The following is a 26480-nucleotide window of genomic DNA, read 5'->3' as shown; positions in this document are numbered from 1 at the left end:
AGGCCAAGAAGGCAGCTAGCGGCTACACCGGGAGCTTACCCGGCAGATCCAAGTTCTGCCTGAAGGCGGAGCCTCTGAAGCTCGACCAATGAGCGCCCCGTCGCTATGGTGTTGGCCGCGCCCGTACGGTGTTGGCCCCGCCCCGGCTCATCCAAGACTCAGAGCGTACGGGGGTCATTCGTAGGTTCGCCATTGAGCGCTTCGCGTACTCTGACTTTCTAGTCAGATTTTGGGCTCCTTGAAACCAAACCCTGGTTTGACCTAGAGGTCCGTACCTTCGCGGCCTCAGAGAATTGGCTCCTCCACCTTGGTCTCGATGGAACGTTCTGGAATGTACCACAGGCGAGAGGAGCGACACTTGTGCTTTCGTCCAGCATCACAGACCCTGGAGTGGTGGGACGTTCCGGAAGGTGCCAGCGGGAGGCCACAAAGCGGTGGTTTGGCCCCGCATCGTCGCCCGTTCCGTGGTTTGTGGCGGACCGTTACCGAAGGTGAGAATGCGCCGTTAGGGCCTCCTAGTTCCCCATGGTGGGCTGCGGTGGAACGTCCTGGAAGGTGCCTAGTGTGTCGGTAGGGGGCGTGTCCTCTTCCGTTCCCAGTCCGCCAGGGCTTCCTGTGCGTCACATCCGGCTCCCTCTCCGCCCACCAGTGTGTGTCCCAAATCTAAAATCCGTAGGATGTCTGCTAGCAGCTCTCGCCCTTGGCTCTAAACCCCTCTGGTTGAAGCTGCTGGGCCCCGAGTCGGCGGCGTGGGGAAACTGGCTGTATCTTCCGTGGGCATGGGCGGAGGCTCTGCATAAACTCCAGTGGCAGCCCTCAGAACTGAACCCCATCGGGGACCGGGGGCACCTGCCCTGGAGTCAGCCCAGGTCAATTTAGGGACCCTTGCCACCGGGCGCCCAGGTGGCGGGCTTCGCCGGGCTGGACGCACAGGTAGGGTGGGCACCGGCGGGATCGCGGGCGGGTTATGACTGCATTAGGCGCCGAGAAGGAGGCGATACCCAATGACAAGTGCAGTCACCCTGTCATCTGTCTACTGATTTTGCCTCCCGAAACGTGTTATTTTGTGCGGTGGAGTGGGCGACTCAGCCCTGTCCCAGTCCTCAACTTTGTTTTAGCCAGCTGGCGGTTTTTCTTCAACCGGTACTTTCAGGCATAAAACAAATTCACTGCAGCATTGATGGTTTGAATCCTTGAAATGCAAAAAAAAAAAAAAAAAAAAAAAACCCGAAACTGAAGTTTAGAGGTGGGTGCCTTGTTCAGTATTTGTTTAGTCGCCCACTCATGGGATGATTGTACTCTATTAAAAATAAATTGAAAAATAATTTTTGTGCTTTTTTTTTTTTCTTTTAAGACAGGATCTTTAATGGGTAGCCCAGTGTGGCCTTAAACTTGTGACCCTCCTGCCTCAGTGTCTCAGAACTGCAATTGTAGGACTGTACTACAAGTACCCTGGTTGCAGAGTACATTTGAAAGCACAGTGAAAAAATTTTAAATAGCAAAAAAAGGCCCATTAAGAAGAGATTGGGCGGCTTTTACATTAAAGCAATTCTTTTCCGGTGTAGAAGATGGAGACAGAACAACACGAAGGACCTGTCTGCAACAGAGAAATCCTATGTGGATGGTTTCAGCTATTTTATGTCTTATATCTGAGCATACCACACCAGCGATCCTGAAAGTATCCATTCTTCAAAAGTGATAAACACTATCAGAGCCACAGAGTACAATGTGTTAGTCAGGAGTGACTTTCCCTTAAGTATAAATTCTTCACTACTGAGCGGTCTGAGGCTTCCAGTGTCGCTGTTAGAAGCAGGACGGGGTGGGCAGATTGTGAGTTCATGCAGGCCCTTTTCTGGATTATTATTTCCCTTAGATAAACTCTCAGACATGCATGGTATTTGGAGACTTGATATTGTTTTCACTGAATGACCACTGACCAATGCAGATGTCTTGGCCAGGTATTTGAGTACCTCAGTCTTGTGTTTCAGAATAGACATTCCTTTCATCTACCCTATTCTCCCCTTTCCTGTCACTCCATTTTCTACTGGGGATTGAATCTAGGGCTTTGATGCTACACTAGCCTTCTACCTGTGGGCTACATCCTCCACTAAAAATTTAATGTATGACCCAATCTATGTCATGGCACTTATGTGGACGTGGATTGTCAGAGAGCCATTGTACCCCACACCCCCTCAAGCAAGCAGCCCAGACATTCTTAACCTGGGGTCCATAGAACTAGACTATGGAAAACTAGAATGCTAAATGAGATAAAAGTGACATCTTGAGCCAGGCATCGTGGTGTGTGCCTGTGACTCCAGCATTCTGAAGGCTGATACAGAAGAACTGACACATTCAAGGCCAGCCTGGGCTACCCTTTAAGATCCTGTCTCAAAAAAAGGGGAGGGGAGTCTCACCAGCATCTGGGTGAGACAATCAGTTGTTGGTTTTTGTAGCTTTGACATCATGTCTTTGCTGTGGGTCTAGGGCAGAGTGTGGCTTGTTTCTCTTTCAGCTCTGTGTACATATTTATGACAGAGCCTAGAGCAGAAACTCAGGAGGCAAGGCCCTGCGGGCAAGGGAGTCATCTCGTTGTTGTTTTGAGACAAGGTTTCTCTGTGTAACCCTGGCTGTCCTGGAACTTGTTCTACATACCAAGTTGTCCTCCAACTCAGAGATGCTCCTGCCTCTGCCTCTCAAGTACTGGGATTAAAGGTGTATGCAACCAGTGCCTGGCTAGCAAGGAAGTCTTAAAGGAAGTTATGACTTAGTTTTTCATCTGTTCTTCTGGAGGTAGTTTCCAATTTGAGAGGGACATGGTAACTAAGACCCTTGCTGTAGAGTTGAGACTCAGCAGTTGGAACTGGCTTCCAGGCCAGTGTAGGTCAAATCAACCACAATTCTTAAATGCAAGCAGCTCCTTACTGCTGGTGGTCTTCAGCTTCTTGCAGGCTAAGACTTTATCTTTGTAATCGACTGGAATTGTGGGCTGGGAACTGGACCAGGACTGGGTGAGTCAAACTCTGCTAATACTAGAGTTGAGTAGCCCTTGGTTCATCTATAGAGCCAAACTCAAAGGTTTTGCTACCTCTTCAGGAGCTTGTCCATGTGGTATTATGATAGCCAACAAATGATGTGTAATTTTATTATATATATATGAATGTTGACCTCATGTGCATGCCTGGTGCCCTCTGAGACAAGAGACCATTGGGTCCCCTAGCACTGGAGTTACAGATGGTTGTATACTGCAGTGAGTGCTGGGAATCAAACCTGGGTCCTCTGGAAGTTCAGCAAGTGCTGAACCACTTAGAGCACCAGCTCGGCGTGATCCTCTGATTCTACCATTACCAGGAGCCCATAACTAATTTTATACCTCTATCCTAGCCACACTCGTTCTATCCTAATTCCCTCTGGATTAGTAACTGTCTTGTGCTTTTGCAGGTGAGGGAGAATCGTTTATTGAAAACACTGAATGGGAATGGTGAGCTAGGCATAACTAGAGAGCTGCCTGCATATGGTAACTGTCTTTAGTACTGAATCTGGCTTTCATTTTCCACAATATTTACTTACTGCTCAATCTGGAATTCCTGACCCTTGATTCTGCAAGATAAACAGGGCTGTACTTTGTGCTTAGTATTGTTTAGAGTCCTTACAGTCTTTAACCTGACATAGGTATCTGCTCAGAAGTTTCTTCTATTAGTACATCCATATTATTATTATTATCATTTTTAATGCTTATAGGTATTTTGGCTGCACATATGTCTGTGCACTACTCGAGTGCCTGGTACCTCCAGGAGCCAGAATAGGGTATTGAATTCCCCTGGAACTGGAGTTACAGATGTCTGTGAACTGCTGTGTGTTTCTTTGGAATTGAACTTTGGTCTTCTGGAAGAACAGCCAATATTCTTACCTGTTGAGCTATCTCTTCAGCCTGATAATTTCTTTTTTCTTTTTCCAGACAGGGTTTCTGTGTGTAACCCTGGCTGTCCTGGAACTTGATCTATAGACCACACTGGCCTTGAACTCATGGAGATCCATCTGCCTCTGCCTCTTGAGTACTGGGATTAAAGGCATTTGCCATCATACCCTTCCCAAATTTTCCTTTTCAGTGGTATTGAGATTTGAACCGAGGGCCTCATATATGTTAAGTACTCTACCACTAAACTCTTTTTAAGACAAAGTCTCACTCAGTTGCCTATACTAGTCCTGAACTTGCTTTGTAGCCTACACAGACCCTGAATGTGTGATCTTCATGGATAGCTGGGATTATAGGCCCTTGGCCGAACCTGGTTCTTCTGGAACCTTTATTCTTTTTTGTTATTGTTGTTTTCAAGACAGGGTTAATCTGTGTAATCCTGCCTGTCCTGGAACTCATTCTGAAGACCAGGCTAGCCACAAACTCCATCTGCCTCTGTCTCCAGTGCTGGGACTAAAAAAGACCTGTAGGTTTGCTATTGCCTTTTGAAATCTCATACTTATCCCCAGTGACACACTTCTTCCAACAAGGCCACCAAATATCTTACCAAATAGTTTCACCACCTGGGGACCAAGCATTCAAATATTTAAGAGTCCAAAATCTCTTTTGGAACTTAAAGCAATCTCTTAATTGTAACCCCCTGTAAGGTGAAAATTAAATAATATACTTCTAACATACAATAGCATAGAATATACATTACACTCCAAGGGAGGAAATGGGGCACAATGAGGAAACACCAAAACAAAACAAACTAGCATGGCGAACTTCTACTACTCCATGTCTAATGTTGAGGAGTAGGTGGCTCTTTGGCTCCCCGGCTCCTTCCTAGCTTCGTTGACTACAACAGTGCATCTGCATATGGGGCTATGCTTGTAAGTACAATGCACTCTGAGGCAGGGACTTGAGATAACTTGGAACTGGAGTTACAGTAGCTGTGAGCTCTTCAGTGTAGGTGCTTATACTGACTCTTAAAAGGTCATGTCCAGACAGTTAACATATGGGGTCTGTTTGCATTCGCACTGTTAAATAGTTCTGACTAGTGGAGCAAACAGAATCCCCTGTACATTTGCGGGGGTGGCTTTTCTCAGCTTTTCCTTGCTTGGCTGCCCCTGACTAATCAAAGGTCCTTAAACATGGCCTGAAACTAAGACTTTCTTCGACTTTCTCTGATTTCAATGCTCAGGATATTGGGTCCCTTCTTTTTGTCTGCTGCCTTCCAGATAGTAAAACGGCCACTCTCCTTTCAGTCAGTCTGTTCTCCTGGGCTGGAGGATGTAGTGGAGCCTGAACTCTCTTTTTGTCCCAGCACAGGGTCTGGCCAGCCCTAGAGCCTAGGAGGTTCAGCTACCCAGCAGATTGTCACTAGAACCAAATTGTAGCATGAGTAAGACGAGAACAGCAAGGTCTGGCATAACAGCACTCAAAGGCCTAGAGGAGCAGTACTGTTCCTATAATGCTCTGGGACATACTACAAAACTTCTATATAATGAAGAGTCACAATGGGAACAAGAAAGATACACACTAGAATTGGGGGACATCAAGGTAATGATGAGACTTGGCAGCACTGTGGGTGGAGAAGGGTGATGATACAGACTCTGATGTTGCCCACACCGAGAGCAAGTCAGACTGTAAAGTATCCCAGCTGAGTATCAGGTCCTCTGAACTACAGATAGGTGAGGTCTTCACTGGCAAGCAGTGTGTACATTCTCTGGTATACATACAGAATATTCTATATGAGTCAGGCACATGCAAACATGGAGGCATGAACTAAAGATTCTGAGAAGGTAGAGATACTGATAGCCACAAGCTAATATCTGTAATGTTTCTCAAAAAGAGGAATGGTAGTAGAGAGATGACTTAATGATTAAGAGCACTTGTTGCTCTTGCCAAAGTCCTGAGTTTGGTTCCCATCACCCACATACTGGCTCACATCCTCAGTAACTGCAGTGCTAGGTGATCATACCCTCTGACTTCTGCAGTACCAGGCATGTACATGGTGCACAAACATACATGCAAGCAAAGCACTCTTACATATAGAAAGAAGAGGTGCCCTACAGCTGGTCTTTGCAACTTTGTGGGTTCTTTTTTCTACCCTTTATCCCTCCAATTTCACCCCTTACCACTAGAATGAAGAGAAAGGAAAGAGAGGAGAGGGAGACCCCTGAATCTTTTTTTCCTTTGAGCAGGACTACAACAAATTGCAAATTGAACAACCACCAGCCCCACCCACCACAGCCTAGCATTTATACACCCTCTGAAAAGTTCCCTGAACTCCAAATGTCACCCAGTCACAGAAACCATCTGTAGCTGGCAAAACCATGTCTCTGCTAGAGCACGAGGCGATGCATAGTCAGCTGCTGCAGACAGTCTGAAGCAGCCCCACATCCCCACATCTGGGATTAAAATGAAATCACATTCTTAGAATATTTCTGTGTTTTTAAAAAACCAAAATTCCAGAATTGTCACTACAGTGTCCTTTTTAAATTTTTTTTGTGTGTGTGTGTGTGTGGGTATTTTGTCTGCATGTACATATGTGAACCACATATGTGCCTGGTGCCTGTGTAATCCAGAAGTAGGTATTAGCTCCTCTGGAACTGGAGTTAAAGATCATTGTAAGCTGCCATGTGTGTACTTGGAATTGACCTAGGTTCTGTGGAAGAGTGCTCTAAACCATAGCAGCAGAAACCAGGAAGCCCAGTGGCAGCCCTTTAAGGCTTCTTTGATGGTGGTATTGTTTTGTATTTTGTTGTTGTTCTTTGTTTTGTATTTTATTGTTTATCTGCTTGTTTCAGTATTGAGGTTCAAACCTCAGGCATTATGCATGGTAGGCAAGCACTCTATGACATACATCTCCGGCCTGGGGTGAAGTTTGATGTCCTCCTTAGAAAGGAGGTATCCCGTGGTCCTTATGAGATGGAGCAAGTCAAAGATGAGACACTGCTCATAGCCAGAACTAGTAAAATGCCAAAATCTACAGGAGAACAGGATGATTTGGCTCTGCCTTAAGAATGGTAGACATCAGGGGTTGGGGATTTAGGTCAGTGGTAGAGCACTTGCCTAGCAAGCACAAGGCCCTGGGTTCGGTCCCCAGATCCGAAAAAAAGAAAAGGAAAAAAAAAAAGAATGGTAGACATCTCACCTGCAAATGTAGCACAGGTGTCAGCATCCTTGAGCTAAGCTTTAAACTGATGCCATTAGCATAGAAAGTAGCACAGAACTGGTCCTAAGCCCTTGGCAAACCTCAAGCCAGGATAAGCGGTGATTTACCTGTGTAGTACACTAGAGAATAATGGACCTAGTTGCTGTGATCTGTGGATAGATAATAAACCAGCAGAGACCAGAAAGGATGTGCAAGAGGAATGAAAGAATAAAATGAGAACAGGCCAATTTGAAATGGAATCAAGAACTTTTATAAATTAAATATTCAATGTGGTGAATCAGCTTCCCAGTTAGGAATGGGTGGAAGCTCTGGGTAAAAGTTTAGAGGGTTTCTGTGGAAGGTGTGGAGAAACCAGGCATGAAGTATTGGGAACAGAAGTTCAAGAGAACACTCAGCTCCTATCTGTGGGTGTTTCCTGGTCCCTCAAAGGGCTGAGAAAATGCAAACAATGTCATTACAGATTGGGGCCAAAGCCTGGTGTGGGCTGAACTGAGCTGAGCCATTCGTGGAAGGACCAGCCTGGGAAGAGGAACTGGGTTGCCTCAGTTTGGTACCTCCCGAGCTCAGTATAGACTCCAGGGCCTGACAACTATAATCTCAGTGCTTCTTTGGCAAGATTGAAAACAAAAAATAGGAGAATCTTTGGAAGGCAAGATAGAAAATAGAGACAGGAGGACTTAGAAGCTTGTGGGCTGGCTAGTTCACTTAGTGGCAGACAATGAAAGCGATAACAACAAGGTAGAAGGCAGGACCCCAGGTTGTTCTCTGGTCTCCCATATATGTCTGCACTTCATCCTACATAATTACAAAAGAATATAAGATGTTCAAAATTAATAATGTGGTCTCTTTTCTTACCATTTTAGCCTTACTTTGTCGGAGACTAGCGTGTTGGGGTCAACATTCATGCAAACCAGGACTCCTGCCTCTTCCTCCAGCTGTGTCTCTCTGCCTGGGCAGTTGCTTTGATCCATGTGGTCCACCTTTGAGATTCACTCCTCACAAGTACCCTCAGCATGTCATCATCAGCAAAATCCCAAGTGCTGGAGGAGACAGCTCCTGGCTGTGAAGAGGAGCCAAAAGGGAAAACACTTTTCACTTGGGGGTCTCTTTTTGGTCACCGGAGTGAGAAGATTGTCTTTACTAAAGGTGATGGCAGCCCAGAGGAGAGCCTGCTCACTGTCACCATCACGGAGACTACTGTCATTGAGTCGGACCTTGGCGTGTGGAGTTCAAGAGCTCTCATCTACCTCACGCTGTGGTTCTTCTTCAGCTTCTGTACGCTGTTCCTCAACAAGTACATCCTGTCTCTGTTAGAAGGAGAGCCTAGCATGTTAGGTAATGCCTCCTTGCTCAATGTTCACTCCCAGTGGCCCCAATGCTGAGTGACCAGAGGCCACCTGGAGGGAGGGAAAGGACAAAAGGGACTTACCCAGATAGGCTTCTGAAATGAAGGGTGATATTCAGTGCTCATGTGTGGGAAACTTGTTCTCAGCTTGGCTGCATGCCCCCTCAACAGGTGCTGTGCAGATGCTGTCAACGACATTAATTGGATGTGTTAAAATATTTGTTCCTTGCTGTTTATATCAACACAAAACCCGGCTCTCTTACCCACCCAATTTCATCATGACTATGCTCTTCGTGGGCCTTATGAGGTAAAAATGAGTTGATTGTCTTAATTATTTTTCTTTTTAAGATATAAAATACCTTTCTAGTTACTAAGTGTGGAAACCCTATTGGAAGCCTTGGTGATTACTGCTGTTGAGTATGTGTTCAGGGCACAGGATACAATTTAGGGCTATACAGTCGGGAGACATCCATCAGTTAGATTTTAGTTCTGTGGCCTTTAATGCCACCATATGCATTCCTTCCCAGATTGTTTGTTTGGTTGTTTGGTTGTTTGGTTGGTTGGTTGGTTGGTTGGTTGATTGGCTGGCTAGTTTTTCAGAACAGGGTTTCTCTGTGTAACCCTGACTGTCCTGGACTCACTTTGTAGACCAGGTTGGCCTCAAACTCATGAGATCTGCCTGCCTCTGCCGCCTGAGTGATGGGATTAAAGGTGTACTCTTGCCATGCCTGGCTCTTTCTCAGATTCTTTTATAGAGAGACTGTAAACAGTAATTCAGATATCTGGGTGTGGTGCATGCCTTTAATCAGAACACCTGGGAGGCAATGGCAGATAGATCTATGGGAGTTCAAAGCCAGCCTAGTCTTATAGCGAGTTCCAGGATAGCCAGGCTGTATAGTAAGACCCTACCCTTAAAAAACAAAGTAGCTCAGTAGTGGTTGGAAGGGGTTTGCCATCCTTGAGTGTGATGGTGACACCCTTACCTGGTACTCAACCTGGTTGGAATGAGAGACCAGATGTGCCCATTGTTCATGGCTGAGCACTTAGAGCCTCTGATTTTAAGTAGACAGGTCCTTTTCATGATGCTCATTTCTTGTTTTGAGGTTTGCAACGGTGGTTTTAGGGCTAGTTAGCCTCAAGAACGTGGCAGTGTCCTTTGCTGAGACGGTGAAGAGCTCCGCTCCCATTTTCACTGTTATCATGTCTCGGATGATTCTGGGGGAGTACACAGGTAAGGTCTCTCTGGGTCTTTCTGTCTGGGCCTCCTCATCCTTGGTTCAGCAGTCAGCACCTATAGTGTTACCGACTGCCTATCATGTGCCGGGTTTTATTCAGCTTTCCAGAGCTCCTCGGAGCAGAGTAGTGACAGACCTAGGACTGACCCACGTTATAGTCACTTGCTCTCACTGCTCGAAAAGTGTCCTTGGTGGTCACATGTGGTCTTCTGCAGTCCTTTGAGCAAGTGCTCATCAAGCCTACTGGTGTACTGGGGCTATTGTTATGGGAGAATTCAGGTGTTGGGAGGATTGTACTTCATGACTTTCAGCTAGGGGGGGGGAGCTGAGTAGAAACTGGAAAATGACCATCCGGCCATACCTCTAAGGGCTCATCTTTGATCCAAAGCTAATATGGCAGTGCCCATATTCAGTGACAGGTACTCCTCTTTAATGCACAGTCGAGTGGCCTCCCCAGTGTACTTTGTGACTCTTTGAGGAGTTTTTGGAGACAAGAGTTTCTCTGTATATCCCTGGCTGTCCTGGAACTAGCTCTTTAGACCAGGCTGGACTTGAACTTATTATAGAGATCCAACTGCCCCGCCTCCTGAGTGATAGGATCAAAGGCATACCACCGCCTGGCACTTTGTGACTCTTAAGGCAACTGTTTTCCATCCTTCCCAAGGCCCAGGAGGTCAGATTTACTTTCATAATATATAAACTGTTTCAGATGATTTCCTTAGCATGTCAGATACACACCCTATGAGCTTTTTCTTAAACATTTTAAAATTGTATGTGCGTGGATGTTTTACTTTCCTGTATATGTGCACACTGTAGTACCTGATGCCCAAGGGTTTCCTGAAGCTGGATTCACAAATGATTATGAGCCACCATGTGGGTGTAGGGAATCTAGATCCTTTGCAAGAACAGCCAGTGCCCTGATCTGCTAGGCTACCTCTCCAGTGCCTCTACTCCATGAACCCTTTAAAAATCAGCATGTTCCTGGCTAGAAAAAAGCTCAGTGGTTACGAGCACTTGCTGCTATTCTAGAGAACCTGAGTTTAGTTCTCAGGATCTATATTTGAGGCTCACAACTGACTGTTACTCCAGCTCCAGGAATCCAGCAACTCTCTTCTGGCTATTGAGGTCACCTGCACACAAGTGACACACATGCACATAGATATGTACACATAGACATCAGTCAAAACAAATCTTTAAAAATAAAAATCAGCATATTCAAGATGGTTATATTCAAGCTAAATGGGGCAGTTGATTCAGTGATTAAGAGCACTGGCTGATCTTCCAGAATACTGTTTCAATTTTTAGCACACACTCCAGTTCCTTGGGATCCTATGTGATTCCCTCTTCTAGCCTTCAGGGACACTGCATACAGTTAGTGTACAGACATACATGTCTACAGAACACACAAAATGATTTTTAAAAAAGGTGCGGAATATTATATCAAATAAATATTTTGTTTTTAAAATATTATTTATTTAATTTATATGAGTACACTGTAGCTGTCTTCAGACACACCAGAAGAGGGCATCAGATCTCATTACAGATTATTGTGAGCCACCATGTGATTGCTGGGAATTGAACTCAGGAAGAGCAGTCAGTGCTCTTAACCGCCGAGCCATCTCTGCAGCCTTGAGGTATGTGGTTTTAAAGGGAGTCTAGGCTTACTGAGAGAAGTTGCCCAGTTATGTGTCACCATCTCCATAAGAGATGGTGTGTGGTGGCTGAAGAACCTCAGTGGCCATGCTTCAGTCACTTGTGATGGAAGTTTGGCCCAGGGGACAGTCTGGAAAATACCAGACTTAGAGCTGGAATTCTGACTCTTTTGAAGCCCAAGTTGGACCAAGGTGTTGGCTGTATACCACAGTTGCCCAGAAGCAAAGTCAGGTAAAGTGGCATATGTCTACTTCTCTTTGGAACTTTATACATGTTGTCCACCATTTAATGAAAATTACCAAAGACAGAGGATGAGACCAATCATAGAAAACCAAGGAGGAGCTTATTTGATAATATTTTCTCAAGACAGACCTAAGTATCTTTTCCTGAGCTTGGTCCTCTGGGCTCAGGGGTCTGTCAGTTCTTTGGTTACTCCCTGCTCTGAGCCTCATCAGCCTGTCGTGGGGCAGGGGCTTTCTTATTAGACCAGGCTGCACTGAACTCAGAATCGTGACTGTTACTTTTGATAAACATGAAGGGCACACGTCCTTGTTTTCTTTTCTTTCTGTCTGTCTTTTCTTTAAGATTTGTTTATTGAATGTATGTGAGTACATTGTTGCTGTCCTCAGACACACCAGAAGAGGGCATCAGATTCCATTACAGATGGTTGTGAGCCACCATGTGGTTGCTGAGGAAGAGCAGTCAGTGCTTCTAACTGCTAAGCCATCTCTCTAGTCCCTGTCCTTGTTTTCTTTGACTATTTAAATAAGTCCTGTGTATCAAATTTTTTTAAAAAGTGTTAAATAGTACCTGACATCAATTCTAGGAGTAATGTAGGTGGGAAAGGTGATTGCATTGCATTGAATGCATTTTTAGTTAAATATCTGTGTGTGTGGGGGGGGCATGTGTATGAGTTTCTGCAGAGGCCAGAACAGTGTCAGATCCCCTGTTACTGAGTCACAGGCAGTGATAAGCCTCAGGTAACCAAACTGGGGTCCACAGAAAGAGCAGCAATAGTCAAAGCAGTTGAACCATCTCCTCGGTATTTTAATTTATTGTGCAGTGTTAGGGTTTTGGGTTTTTCGTTTTTCAAGACAGGGTTTCTCTGAATATCCCTGGCTGTCCTGCAACCAGCTCTGTAGACCAGGCTCGCCTTGAACTCAGAGACCTGCCTGCTTCTGCTTCCCTAGTGTTGGTATTAAAGGTGTGAACCATACCTGGCTTGGTTTGGTATTTTTTGTTTGTTTTGTTTTGTTTTTCCTTCCCAATAAGTACATTGGAGGAGTCTGCTGACAAGGATGACAACTTGAGTTCAATCCCCACAACATAATGGTGGAAGGAGAAAACTGTCTCCCACAGGCTGTCCTCTAACCTGTACATAATGTGCCATTGCCTGTATGCACCCTCTCTTATGCACACTCCTATTCTGTTCTTGTCAGGGCTGCTGGTCAACCTGTCCCTCATCCCAGTCATGGGAGGACTAGCGTTATGCACTGCCACGGAAATAAGCTTCAACATCCTGGGGTTTTCAGCTGCACTATCCACCAACATTATGGATTGGTGAGTCACAGAGCACGGGGAAATGATGAAGGAGGGTTTGTTTAAGACTTGCTGTTTTCACTTTATCTAGTCCACAGATGTTCATACTTAAACAGCTCAGTCCCACTACTGGGACTCAAAGCTAGTCTCCACTGTCCTGGTTTTTCTCAAGAAGTACAATGACTTCCAGATGAGGTACTTTTTCTCCAAACCAAGATGGAGTTTGAAGCTGTGTAGTCCTGATTCTTTAAAATGCTAACTAGAGGGATAGTTACACAGTCAAGGTAATTGTAATAGTCATTGTGTTAACTAGGAGAATTGCTGTAGCTCTAAGCTGTCCAGGGATGCACAGTGAGACTACCTTAAATAACAACAACACCACCACAGTGAAGTTGTCTTCTGACCTTTACATGTGCGCCATGGCATTCATACACACCCCACCCAGACACATGCACTGTGTGTGTGTGTGTGTGTGTGTGTGTGTGTGTGTGTGTGTGTGTGTGTGTGTGTGCGCCTGCGCGCTCAGTAAACCATGTGATTAGTATGATAATTCTAAGAAGCATGTCATTGGCTCATGAAAAATACAAACTTGGGGTTGGGGATTTAGCTCAGTGGTAGAGCGCTTACCTAGCAAGCGCAAGGCCCTGGGTTCGGTCCCCAGCTCCGAAAAAAAGAAACGAAAAAAAAAAAATACAAACTTAACCCTGTATGTCGCATAGTCAATCTAAATAAAACCAAGGAAGAAGCCAGAGACCATCTCAAGGCTGTGAAGCCAAGCTGTTGGATCCTCCCGACATCAGAACTATAAAGATAAGGATAAAAAACTAGCCCTCAGGCAGATGCCAGCCATGTGGCAAGGTCCTGGAGGAAAACATTGGGTTGCTATTGTTAGTGTTTGGGTCACACAGTTGATTGAGGACCAGATGTCATATTCTAGTCCTTTTCCTTTTCTCACTGTAGTCCAGGCTGTCTTTGAACTTGCAGTCCCCCTGCCACATCTCCTGAGTGTGGAGAGGACGGGTATTGGCCACAGTCAGTGCACCTGATCGTCTCCTTCCTTGCCATCACAGGTTTACCACAAAACCTATTGATTCAGAACTTCTAATCAGTTTGAGGTTTCTCCTATTTTTGTTTTAGAGACAGGATCTCTCTATTTAGCTGTGTTTGTCCTAAAACTAATTTTGTAGACCAGGCTGGCCTTGAACTCAGAGAGATCTATCTGCCTCTGTCTTCTGAGGCATATACTAGCATGTCTAGCCTTCCTTTTTTGACAGAAGGAAGTGAGCTACCACAAGTCTCTACAGGTTTGTTCTCTCTGTTACTGCTGAAGACAACAGCGCCTTGCTGTCAGGAACAGAAATGGAAAGTGCTCACCTTAGGAGTGATTCCCTCTGGGCTGGCCTGCAAGTTCATGGTTCTCAGGAACCTAACAGGGTTAACCACACAGAAGACCTCATGTGAAAAACTTCATCACTAGACATTCTCCACAGCCTGATTTTTCCTGACTTCCTCTTGATCTTACACACACACTGAATTTGCCCAGAAGCCAATCTGCAGGGAACATGAATATTTCCTTGTTTTCTTACTGCCTGTTGCATGAGCCTCTAAAAGGCAGAACCTCCAGATGAATCCTGAATGTCTGCAAATGCTCTTATTCATACTGTTCTATTACTTGAGACAACCTCCTTGGTCACTATTCTGTCAACGAGAGGCTTGGAAGCAGTGTCAAGTTCCAGCCTCTGAGGTGTCCCCCCCCCCTTTTTTTTTTTTGAGACAGTTTCTCCTCTGTGTAGTCCTAGCTGTTTGGAACTCAGAGATCCACCTGCCTCTACCACCCAAGTGGACTATCCCCTGGCTCTGAGGTCACTTTTGAAGCCAGAATTGTTTTATTTTCCCATTGGCTACTTGTGTGTTTTCATTGTGGTTTATCTGATCTGGCTTAAAAATCTGTAGTTTTCCTTTGGGTTGTTTGTTTGCATGAATAGTTTTATTCAATTATATACATGTCCTGGGAGTCCTCATTCGCTTGTATCCTAATACTGATTTATGTGAACTTCATTCTAAAAGAATTATTTTGGTTTTTTTTTTGTTTGCTTGCTTACTTTGCTTATTTTTACTTTAGATTTTCTTTTCTTTGTTTATTTGCGATAGAGTCTCTCTACTTAGCCTTGACTTTGAACACACAGAGGCCTGTCTGCCTCCTGAGTGCTGGGATCAAGGGTGTGTACCACCTGTCCTGTCCTCAGTTTGTTTTTATTGCAGACGTATGAGTGCTTTGCTTGCATGTTTGTATGTGCATTACATGTGTACCCGACACCCTCAGAGGCCCATGGAGGTCAGAAGAGGATACAGGATGCCCTGGAACTTGAGTTATAGAAGGTTGTGAGCCACCGTGTCAGATCTAGGAACCAAACCTATGCTCTTTTGTAAGAGTAACAAGTGCTCCTAACACCTGAGCCATCTCTCCAGCCCTTCTTTTGTGTTTATAACAGGGAAAAAAACAAAACAAAAAAACAAAAACAAAAAAACAGGGTCCTACATAGCCCAAGCTGGCTTCTAACTCCTGCATCTCAAGATAACCTTGAACTTCTAATTTTCTTGCCTCTACTTCCCTTGTTGAGTTTTTCAAAGTGTGCAGATGAGGACCATGGTGGTTCTCTGATGTCTGAGCTGGTCGGTCCATTCAGGTTCTGCATTCTCGATTTACTTGTCTATAGGGACAATAGGCACAGTTCTACTTCTCAATGAGATGATGCTGAACACAGCTGGTACAGGACTGGCCTCCGGCAAGTAAGTGCTGGTGGCTGTCTGCCTTTGTAGCCATTGTCATTAGCTGCCTACCCACTAACTGTTAACATGTTGTCTTTGTTCTAGTTTGCAGAATGTTTTTTCAAAAAAGCTTCTCAGTGGGGACAAATACAGGTTCTCGTAAGTATCTCCAGTAAGAGGATTTCTAGTTTCTATTTTTGTGTCTGGTGGCAGTAGTAGGATGGCGGTAGTGTGTGGAGGTGGGGTGGGGAGGGGACGAGACAGCATCTCCCTATATAGTCCTGGCTGTCCTAGAACTTGCTATGTAGACCAGGCTGGCCTTGAATTCACAAAGATCCTGTGATCTTTGCCTCTGTCCCTCAAGCCCTGGGATCAAAGGTATGCACTACCATATTGAATCTAATTTCATAAGGCCCAGTAGGACTTTTTGGTCATTGTACAGCTTTGAATGACCCCCAGGAGCCTGAATTCACTTTGAGTGTTTTGACGAGCTTTGACAGGTCTTTGTAAAAAATTGAGAGAAAACTACCTGTTTCCTAACTTATTCCTCAGACCACCAAACAGCCAGTTCAGTTCATGGTGGCCCGTTCATTCTGGGGAGCCCAGGGCATCATTGTCACTTTGGGAAGCACAGTTCTGTATTGTTGATTCTTTAGCTTTTGATCTGAAAGTACCTGCATAGAAGCCTAGACTCAAGCATGGGAAAGAGCAAGTATCTTCTGTCACTGCAGGGCCCCGGAACTGCAATTCTACACCAGTGCTGCTGCTGTGGCCTTGCTGATTCCAGCATGGACCTTCTTCATGGTGGGTTTCCTGCCTGGCACCCACCACACTGGGGCTACTGCTGACTTTTGACAGTTCAGGAGAAGAAGGGTGGGCAGGTTATTAGTTTTAAGGTTATCTTTTACTTTGGAAAGGGATATTTTTCCACCGTAGAATAGTCAATAGAGCTGGGTGGTGGCACACACCTTTAATGCCAACACTTGGGAGGCAGAGGCAGGCAGATCTCTGTTAGTAGACAAGGCCAGCCTGGTCTACAGTGAGTTCCAGGACAGCCCAGGCTACACATAGAAACCCTGTCTCAAAAAAAAAAAAAAAAAGTCAACAGCATTTTTTTGTTGTTTTGAGACAGGATCTGGTATGTAGCTCTGGTTGGCCTGAAAGTTGCTATGTAGACCAAGTTAGCCTCAAATTTAAGTGTATTAGTCGGGGATCTCTAGAGTCACAGACCTTACAGGTAGTCTATATAGTAAGGGAATTTGTTGATGACTTACAGTCTGTAGTCCAACTCCCCAACAATGGTCAGCATCAGCTATGAATGGAAGTCCAAGGAGTTAGCAGTTTCTCAGTCCCACAAGGCAGTCAGGCAGGCAAAGAAGAGAGATTCTTCCTTCTTCCAGTGTCCTTATGTAGGTCTCCAGCAGAAGGTGTGTTGAGTTCCAGATTAAAGGTGTGCACCGCCATGCCTGGGTCTGGGGCTTGCTTTCTGGGACCGTTAGAGCTATATCTGCTTCAGCCTCTTGATTGCTAGCATTGAACAAATGTGTCCTCACACCCACCTAAGTCACTGTTTGAAAGCAAACAGAAGATTCCTCACCCTCAGACCCCTTCCCTAAATGGCTGTCTAGTGAGCCTGTAGGTACAGATGCACTCATGACATGTTTTTCTTGAGTCTCTCAGTTTATGAAAGTGTGTGTCTGTATAAACTTTTTTCCTTAAAACGTGTTACACTGGGAAGTCTATACTGACCATGCAGTTGGATATAGCCTTTACCTTTCCTCACAGTTACACACATGGTAAAGGCATTTCTCATATCTACGTCCTTTACAAATGGGATGTGTCTTTGGAATATAGTCTTAGAACTGGAATGGTTGGTTGAAAGAAACATTTTATGTTCCCACTAGCAGTGCACAGGAGTTTGTTTCTTTTGTAGCACTCTGTACATCCTGAGAGTCCTGATACCAGTGACACCATATTCTCTCAGTAGTGATGGTGACAGTGAAACACAGGCCAGAAGATTGTCCTTTCGTTTTGTCCATAGGATGTCCCTGTGATTGGTAGGAGTGGGAAGAGCTTCAGATATAGCCAGGACATCGTGCTGTTGCTGCTGACAGATGGCGCCTTGTTTCACCTTCAGAGTGTCACTGCATATGCCCTGATGGGAAAGATCTCCCCTGTGACTTTCAGGTGAGTCGATATTTTGTGCCATCACTACATGAAATAGATTTGCAAGGAACTTTTTCCTAGAAATCCATGTTGCTAGACATTTTCTAAGGTTCTTTGTCTGTCTACAACAGAGCTGTCAAGATTTAGCTAAATAATGGGATGTCTGTGTTGTCCCAGACAGGCACTGGTGGCCACAAGTTGTTCCTGAGCTCTTACTGTGGAAGTACTGTGACAAGAGTGCTTTCTTTATTGGGTTTGAATCACTGTCTTTGTGTCTTTCTGTTTTGTTTTGTTTTGTTATGTTTTTTGAGACAGGGTCTCTCTATATAGCCCTAGTGGCCTGGAATTCATACAGATTTGCCTGCCTTTGCCTCCCTAGTGATGGGATTAAAGTCACGTGTCACTTTGCATGGTTTGATGTTTCATTTTTCAATGTTGGTAATTTTTCAAAAAGAAGAGGGGCTGGAAAAATGGTTGAGTAGTGAAGAGCACTGGCAGCTCTTCTTGATTTAATGGCTGTTCCCAATGGTAACTAACAACCCTGTAACTGCTACTCCAGGGGATCCAACACCCTTCTTCTGGCCTCCTTGGTCACTACAGATACATCACACTCACACATATGGACAAAGCATCCATACACATACAGTGAAAATAAGTCCTCATGCCAGGCAGTGGCGACACACACCTTTGCTCGTAGCACTCAGGAGGCAGGAGCTCCTGAGTAGGAGCTCTCAGTGAGCTCAAGACACGAATGATCTACAAAAGAATTTCCAAGTCAGCCAGGGCTATAAAGAGAAACCTTGCCTCAAAAAATAAAATTAAATTAAATAAATAATAAAATTTCAAAAAAATAATCTTTTATTTAAAAAGTTTTTGGTTTTTTTGTTTTGTTTCTGTTGTGGAAGTAACAAATAAGCACAGGTGTCCTGTAGTATCTGAAAGGAGACTAGTGCAGGACCATCCACCAGTGCTAAGAGTCACAGATTTCTTTTTGAAATGGTCTTATATATATATAGTCTATGCTGGCCTGGGACCCAATATATATCTAAGAAAACCATAAATTCTGTAATCTTCCTGCTGCTGTCTCTCATGTACTATCATATCTGATTCAAAATCCAGATCTTAAAATTCCTTATATAAAATGGCAAGGAATTTGCATAGAAACTACATTTGGGACTAACAAAATGGGGTGTAAGTGCTATAAATAACTGTTATACTGTATCTTTAGGGAGTAATAACAAGGAAAAAAGTCTGTACACACTTAATATAATCTCAGTTTTTTTCCAGATATTTATGTCTGTGGTCAGTTTACTCCAGGCATGTCTAACACATAGAGCCTGTTGCTCTCATCATAGAAAATTCAAAAGGGCAGAAAAGTATAAAAATTAACTTATTCATAAGCCCATCTCAAAGAACAAAAGTACAGGCATTTTGATGTATTTCTTTTTTTTTCTTTTTTTTTTTTTTTGGTTCTTTTTTTTGGAGCTGGGGACCTGAACCCAGGGCCTTGCTTCCTAGGCAAGCACTCTACCACTGAGCTAAATCCCCCAACCCCGATGTATTTCTTATTAACTGTTACTACTTGATCCAAATGGGTGCGTGGGACCAGTTCAACTTAACAAATTATAGCCTCTTGAGATTGTTTTTCCCCTCAGGGCCGTAAAGATCTTGACAGTGTTCATGGAGTTTGTTTCATTCTGTTATGCAAAGTAAGCTGAAGTATTTAGGGGCAAAATATCACAGCGTTGTTGTGGGTGTTGCCATAATCCTTAGAAGTTTAGAGCAGAATAGTTAGAGACAAGACTAGGATCCATGATGAAAATTCTTCCTCTACACACACACACACACACACACACACACCCCACTGCATAATATCGTCACTTTAAAGCACAGTATCTTCACTTTAAAATATTTCAGTATCTTCAGGTACTGGAAGATGGCTCAGGGTTAAGAGTGCTCACTGCTCTTGCAGAGGACCAAGGCTCAGTAGAAAGCACCTACACTACAGTTCACAACCATGTATTCCTCCAGTTCCAGGGAATCTAATACCTTTTCTGACCTATGTGGTCTCCTGCACACACAGTGCACATACATACAGTCAGGTACATGCATATATACACAAAATAAAATAAACATTTTAGTTCAAAGAAATAGGGCAGTGTGATTGCACGTTTGTGTAATTCCAGCATTCAAGACACTAACGCAGGAGGACCCCTGCACGTTCAAGGCCAGCCTAGGGTATATAGCAAGACCTTGTCTCAAAAAACTAAGACAAGGGGCTAGAGAGCTAACTTAGCACTCAGAGCACTTGTTACTCTTGAAGAAGTCCTGGTATTGGTTCCCAACATCTACACGGTGATTTACAATCATCCAAAAGCTCCATTTCCAGGAGATCTCATACCCTCTCCCTACTTCTGTGAGCACCAATCAGGAATGTGTGCACCTAGAGACACGCAGGAAAACTCACACTAATTTTTCTTCCTGACCACTTAGTTCCCAGAAATAACAACTCTGAGGAAACTGGCTTGTTCTGCAACTAGCTCTTAACTTATTATCCCTTTTATTTTAACCTGAGTTCAGCTACATGGCTGGTTTACTTCTGTCTTCTTGGCATTCTGGGGTGAATCTTTCCTTATTTAACCTGAGTTCAGCTACCTGCTGTTCTCAGCATTTTGGGGCAAATATCTCTCACCTCTGACTATTTTCCAGATTCTTTCTATCCTGACCAGATGATCCTCCTCCTATTTTCTGCCTCAGCTCATTGGCCAAAAGCTTTTTTATTGATAGGTGATGCTTATAAGAGATTCTTTGTACACATACACAAAAAGCGAAATAATAAATAAAATGTTTTTTAAAAAAGACAAAAAGCTAAGGCCAACCTGGGTATGCTAATACACTCTTACAATCACAGTACTGCGGAAGCAGAGGCAGGATTCAAAGCAGCTTCATTTACTTATAAAGATACATGTTAGCCTGGGACATCACAGAAGGAAGGAAAGAAAGAAAGAAAGCTGAAACGGGTGTGACAAGGCCTCGTTCATCTATCCCAGGTACTGGGGATGTGTTACAGTGTTTCTGTCCTTTTCTATTTGAGGTTTTCTTCTTTAGGTTTATTTAATGTGAATGGAGGTTTTGTCTGGTGTGCATCATGTGCATGCTTGGTGCCCATGGAGCCAGAAGAGGGCATTGGGCTCCCTGGGACTGAAGTTACAGTTTTGAGCCACTATCTGAGGGATTGAAACCAAACCCAGGTCCTCTGAAAGAGCAGTCACTGCTTTTACCAACTCAGACATTTCTTCAGCCCTTGTTTTGAAATTTTTCATCAAATAAATAAAGAAATAAAACCTGAGAAATAAAAGAACAAAGATGCAGGCAAAACCCCTAATGCTCCCAACCCTCTGTGGTGGGCACCTCATCCATGTCCCTCTTGGGTCCGAGACCTGGCTAGATAACACAGCACTGTTGCATTGTGTGGCATTTGTAGTCACTGCCAACAGCAGGCTGTACCCTGTGTGACCGTGAGTCAGAGTCTGACTGTTATCTCTACTGCTATAGTGTCGCCAGCACCGTGAAGCACGCCTTGTCCATCTGGCTTAGCATCATCGTTTTTGGAAACAAAATCACCAGCCTGTCTGCCATTGGCACCATCCTTGTCACAGTGGGTGTTCTGCTCTACAACAAGGCCAGGCAGTATCAGCAAGAGACTATGCAGAGTCTGGTCACAGCCACCAGCCGAGGCCCAAAAGATGACACAGAGCCACTGGTTTCCCAAGACTCTAGACAGCACCACTGATCACCTGATGTTTGACCAGGTCTAGACTGTCCCTCTGTACTCTGTGCTGGAACAGAGAAGCAAGTGATGCAGGGCAGGTCTCTTGCTCCTTTCTGGACATAAAATGGGGAATTTGGGAATCAGCTTCTGCCTGATAGAGCCCTGCAGGAAGATTCAAATGACCTATAGCTCCTCTGGCTGCATTTGAACCAATGTCTCCGTGCCCAGCCTGCAACTGGGCAATATCTCTGTGGGGCCAACTATGGGATAAGCCCAGGCTCCAGTACCAACGGAAGTTGCTGTCTGCTTGATGCCATCCAGGAGACCTAAATTGTTCTATGCCCACCACCACCACCACCACCACCATAGGCACTGAAGTCTTTTGGTTCTTGATAGTCTATGACACAGACATTCCAGATGCCAATGACTCTAGCATGGAGACACAAAACCCCGAGAAACCAGAGTGGCAGACAGAACAGATAAGTGTCCCTGCCCTGGAGGGACAGTGCTATGTGAAGGAAAAGTATCCGCTTCTTGACCTGTGCTACACTGAATTACCCTGTTCCAGGGTTGTTGCCCTATGTTTCTGCTACCCATTTGGTGATTGCCCCACTCTGGGAAGTTGTGTAAAAATCTCTGATTCGAGCAGATGCCTGGAGTGCTTTTCCATTTTGAGTATGATAAATGTGAAGCAGGCTGTTCCGAATGGCACAGTTGGCTGCCCCGTGAAGATTCCTGTGGATGATAGGGAAGTTTTAAAGAGCTTTTGAGTGTTTACAGGTTATGTTGTAGTTAAAGGGACACTGCCTTTCGACAAAGCAGGTGCCTTCAAAGGTTTCTAGAGTCTCTGCATGTAAGGTACATCGAAGACACACGCACAGCTGGCTCTTCACTGGGGACCAAATGATGACTGCCTGAGCTACCAGGTACCCAGAGCTTAAGGTGAAGTGGAGGCCAACAGTGGGGCCTTGGGTGTGAGACACTGAGGTTCTACATTACTGAACATTCTGTGAGTTGTGTCTGGGGTGCAGTCTGTTGCCAGCCAGTCTTTAAGACTCTGTCCATTACATGTGAGCTGAAGCCACTGGTACTTCTTGTCCAAGTCTTATTGGTCCTTCCTGCTGTAAGTCTTACGTGCCCATGGTGCCACTGGTTTCAAAGTTGGCTTCATACCTGGAAAGTATGAAAATAGCCCCTCAAGGAGATGTTGGGGTGAAAATGAGCAATAATTATGTCTACATTTTATTTACTTGAACAAGTCATCTGCCATGATGATGGATCAAAATGAGGCCTTTTAATCTATAAGCCACCTTTTAAAAAAAGCAACCTGTGCTGGACACTGACGAGGTGTCTTTACTGTGCTACGTAAGGTCACCCACCCCCATTATGAAGACGTTCCCTCATTCGACTTTGTCCAGGTTTCTACTTCCTTCCAGTGCACGACAGGTGGCAGATGTTGGATTAATCTGTACAGTGGGCCTGTCTACTCACGACCTGGCTGTGGAGCTGCAGATACTGAAGAGTGCGTGCTGTGGATACTGGTTGGAAGATCGCCTCTGGCCTCCCACAGACCTTGCCTAAGGATGCTCAGAGCTCCACGCGCTTGGCTTCTTACTATTTGGAATTTCTGCCTGTGTCCTATGTGTAATTAGGAAATGGCCTATTGTGACTTGTTCTAGTCACCCCTCCCCTACACCACCAGACTCAGCCTGTTTTGATTTTCTAAGTTTTTGGACTAGAAGCAAAAACAAAGATTTTTCTTAAAGCAATTTCCTGTAAAGCTGCTTTTCAGACTTGTCTTCACAGGTGGAAAGATCATGAACTCTGCCACTTCCATTAGCTCTTCCAAGACATGGCTAGGGTGAGAGTCTTTGAATGGCCCTGCTTGACCATTTGTTATGACCATTCCATAACAATATTTTTTTAATTAACTTTGTTAGTATTTCATAGAATACTGTGTTCTTCATGAATTGTTACTGATGTACATGTAGAAATATTGGCACCACGTGTCATTACTTATCCTGGATAATTCCTCCTGAGTCTATATCATTGTCTGGTCTGTTGTAAACAACACTGGATTGACCTGAGCCAGCCATCTTCTTACTCACTGTACCCATGGTTAAAAAGATACGCACATTTCTAATTTCAAAAATACTTTAGGGACTATAGAGACAGACTAATGGTTAAGAACTAGTATTATGTTTCCTGGTGAGGACCCAAGTTCAGTTCCCAAAACTCATTTAGAGTGCTTCACCAACTGCCTGTAACTCCAGCTTTAGGGATTCTGATGCCTCTGGCTCCGCTGGGCATCTGCATACAGGCTTGTGTATGCATATACACATGCACAACTTAAAAATAATGCATTTGCTGGGTGGTGGTCTTACATGCCTTTAATCCCAGCACTTGTGAAGCAGAAGCAGGTGGATCTCTGTGAGTTTGAGGGCAGTCTGGTCTACAGAGCACGTTCCAGGATAGCCAGAGCAATATAGAGAAACCCTGTCTTGAAAAACTAGATAGAAAAATTTTTAAAAATTTCATGTTTTTGGGGTATACCTTAGTAGCACATCACTGGCATGCATTATGGGGCTCTGGAGTTGATCCCAGCAGCAGACATTGGATAGAGGGATGAAGGGGAGAAAAGCCCCTCCTCCAAACTTCCACTAGTAAAAGACAAGGAAAAATTTTTTTAATTTATTCCTGATTTCTATGCATTGATGTTTTGCCTGCATGTGTATCTGTATGAGAGTGTTGGATCCCCTGGAACAGATAGTTATGAGCTGCCATGTGGCTCCTGGGAATTTCATTTGGGTCCTCTTGAAGATCAGCCATCTTACCAGCTCTTGTTTTGTTTATTTTTAAACTACATCATCATGGCACATACATATAATCTTAGTACTTTGGAGGCATTAGACTTACATAGTAATTCAAGACTAGTTTGGGCTACATATTGAGACCAAGTTTCAAAATAAATTTTATCATTTCTTGAATACCAGGATTATAATCGTTCCTCAGGTGTTGGTGGTTTACACTTTTAATCCCAGTACTCAGGAGATAGAGAAAGGTGATTCTTTGTGAGTTCCAGGCTAGCCTAGTCTACAAAGCCAGTTCTAGGATTGCCAGGGCCCTGTCTCAAAAAACAAAATTTGAGATAAATAAAAATGATGAATCAGAAGAGATTAAATAATAAAGGTGGGCTGGAGAGATGGCTCAGCGGTTAAGAGCATTGACTGCTCTTCCAGAGGTCCTGAGTTCAATTCCCAGCAACCACATGGTGGCTCACAAACAAAAAAAGTGGGATCTGATGCCCATTTCTGGTGTGTCTAAAGACAGCTACAGTATACTCATATATATTAAATCTTTAAAAAAAAAGAAAGAAAGAAAGAAAAGAAAGAAAGAAAGAAAAAAAGCTGTTCATGGGATTCAGCCAAGTGATATCTTCTTAACATTGGAAAAGGGTAAATAAATGTTACTACAAATGGGAAACCATACCAATGCCTTCTGAGATTGCATTTACCTATGTAACCTATACTGTCCTTGAAGTCCTTGAACTCTAAACCTTCTAATTCAACATTCTTAGTACTGAGATTACAAGTATTTCACCACTCCTGACCCCCTCTGCCTTTGAGCAACAATCTTTTGTTTTTTCTTAACTTGTAAACATTGACTTCCCCTTCATCTCTTCATTACCTCGACCCTTTTGTTCTTGTGCTTGGGATAGAACTTAAGGCTTCAAAAATGCAAGCTAGGCTGCTATTCTTTCTCTGAGATATGGCATCCAGCCTGTTTTCCTAGTTTATAAATACCTTTGCTCTCTGCGTGGATTAGAACAGGACATGCTGATTGTGGACAAATAGTACCCACCACTATTCAAAGTTTAGTAGGTTTTAACTTTGGTGTCTCTGAAGTATGTTTTCCTGGGGACTCTGATCCTGACTTTGGTGGCTATTGAACCCTTCCTGACATATCTAAGTTTAGTTTTAAACAAATCAAGTTGGCAAGTTGTGTGTGGGGTTTTTGTTTGTTTTCACTTTTCATTTCTGGGTCTTAAACTGCATATTAAATTCACTTGTAATGTCTGGATTCAGAGATAGTTGTCTGTGTTTACTCAGTGTTGGTGTTTTGGAACAGGCCACAGTTTAGAGTAGGAAGTTATCTTCGTCAAAGCCAAGTCATATTTGCTTTATACCAAACAATATTAGAGAACTAAAACACATCATAAAATGTATACTGTTTTGTATTTCACCTCTTTCAGTATTTAATTATATTAATGCCTTCTAGAATTCTGTTAGATAATTCATTGATTCCTGAAATAAACTGGTATTGTGTAATTAACCCTGCAGTAGCCTCATTTTTATCCAAGCTGCCAATGGTTCTAGTATGAATATGAAAATATGTAACTGTTTTGTTTGGTTGGTTTGGGATTTGTTTTGTTGGGTTTTTGTTGTTGTTGTTGGGTTTTTGGGGGGGAGGGGGTCGTTGTTTTGTTTTGGTACAAGGTTTTTCTGGCTTGTAACTTCTATTTACCAGGCTGGCTTTGAACTTAGAGATCCACTTGCCTCTGCCTCTGAAGTGATGGGATCAAAGATGTGTGCCACCACCGCCTGGCTTGCATAAGTTTTATTTATGCTACTGAAATCAGACTTGGTTACCAGGTCACTGATAACTCTGGAGGCAAAGTAAGAACTGGATCACAAAACCGTTCACTCCAATGCCCCTCAATTTTTTCGTGCACTAGTTGTTTTATTCTTCTGCATCTTACCATTTCATAACCATCATCACAGTGGTTTGCTTTTTGTTTTGTTTCTGCTCCCAAAGTTTAGCAAGAAGTTTAATTATGTTGCTATTTTTTGTTTTTCCAGACAGGGCTT

General features: G+C 44.0%; 1 protein-coding gene across 1 annotated transcript; it reads left to right on the top strand.

The window, feature by feature from the left end:
* On the top strand, positions 1–25944 carry LOC116891916 (solute carrier family 35 member E2A). Its single transcript, XM_032893345.1, has 9 exons — positions 1–933; positions 7997–8468; positions 8650–8785; positions 9582–9709; positions 12806–12926; positions 15780–15833; positions 16406–16478; positions 17716–17861; positions 21396–25944. Exons 2-9 carry the CDS (start codon positions 8147–8149, stop codon positions 21631–21633), a joined length of 1218 nt encoding a protein of 405 aa, XP_032749236.1. The 5' UTR covers positions 1–933; positions 7997–8146; the 3' UTR covers positions 21634–25944.
* The last annotated feature ends 536 nt before the right edge of the window (positions 25945–26480 follow it).

The sequence above is a fragment of the Rattus rattus genome, chromosome 1, assembly GCF_011064425.1.
Source record: "Rattus rattus isolate New Zealand chromosome 1, Rrattus_CSIRO_v1, whole genome shotgun sequence".
Classification (NCBI taxonomy): domain Eukaryota; kingdom Metazoa; phylum Chordata; class Mammalia; order Rodentia; family Muridae; genus Rattus; species Rattus rattus.
The sequence above is the reverse complement of the archived record's forward strand: the minus strand, read 5'-3'. Positions and strand labels throughout refer to the sequence as shown.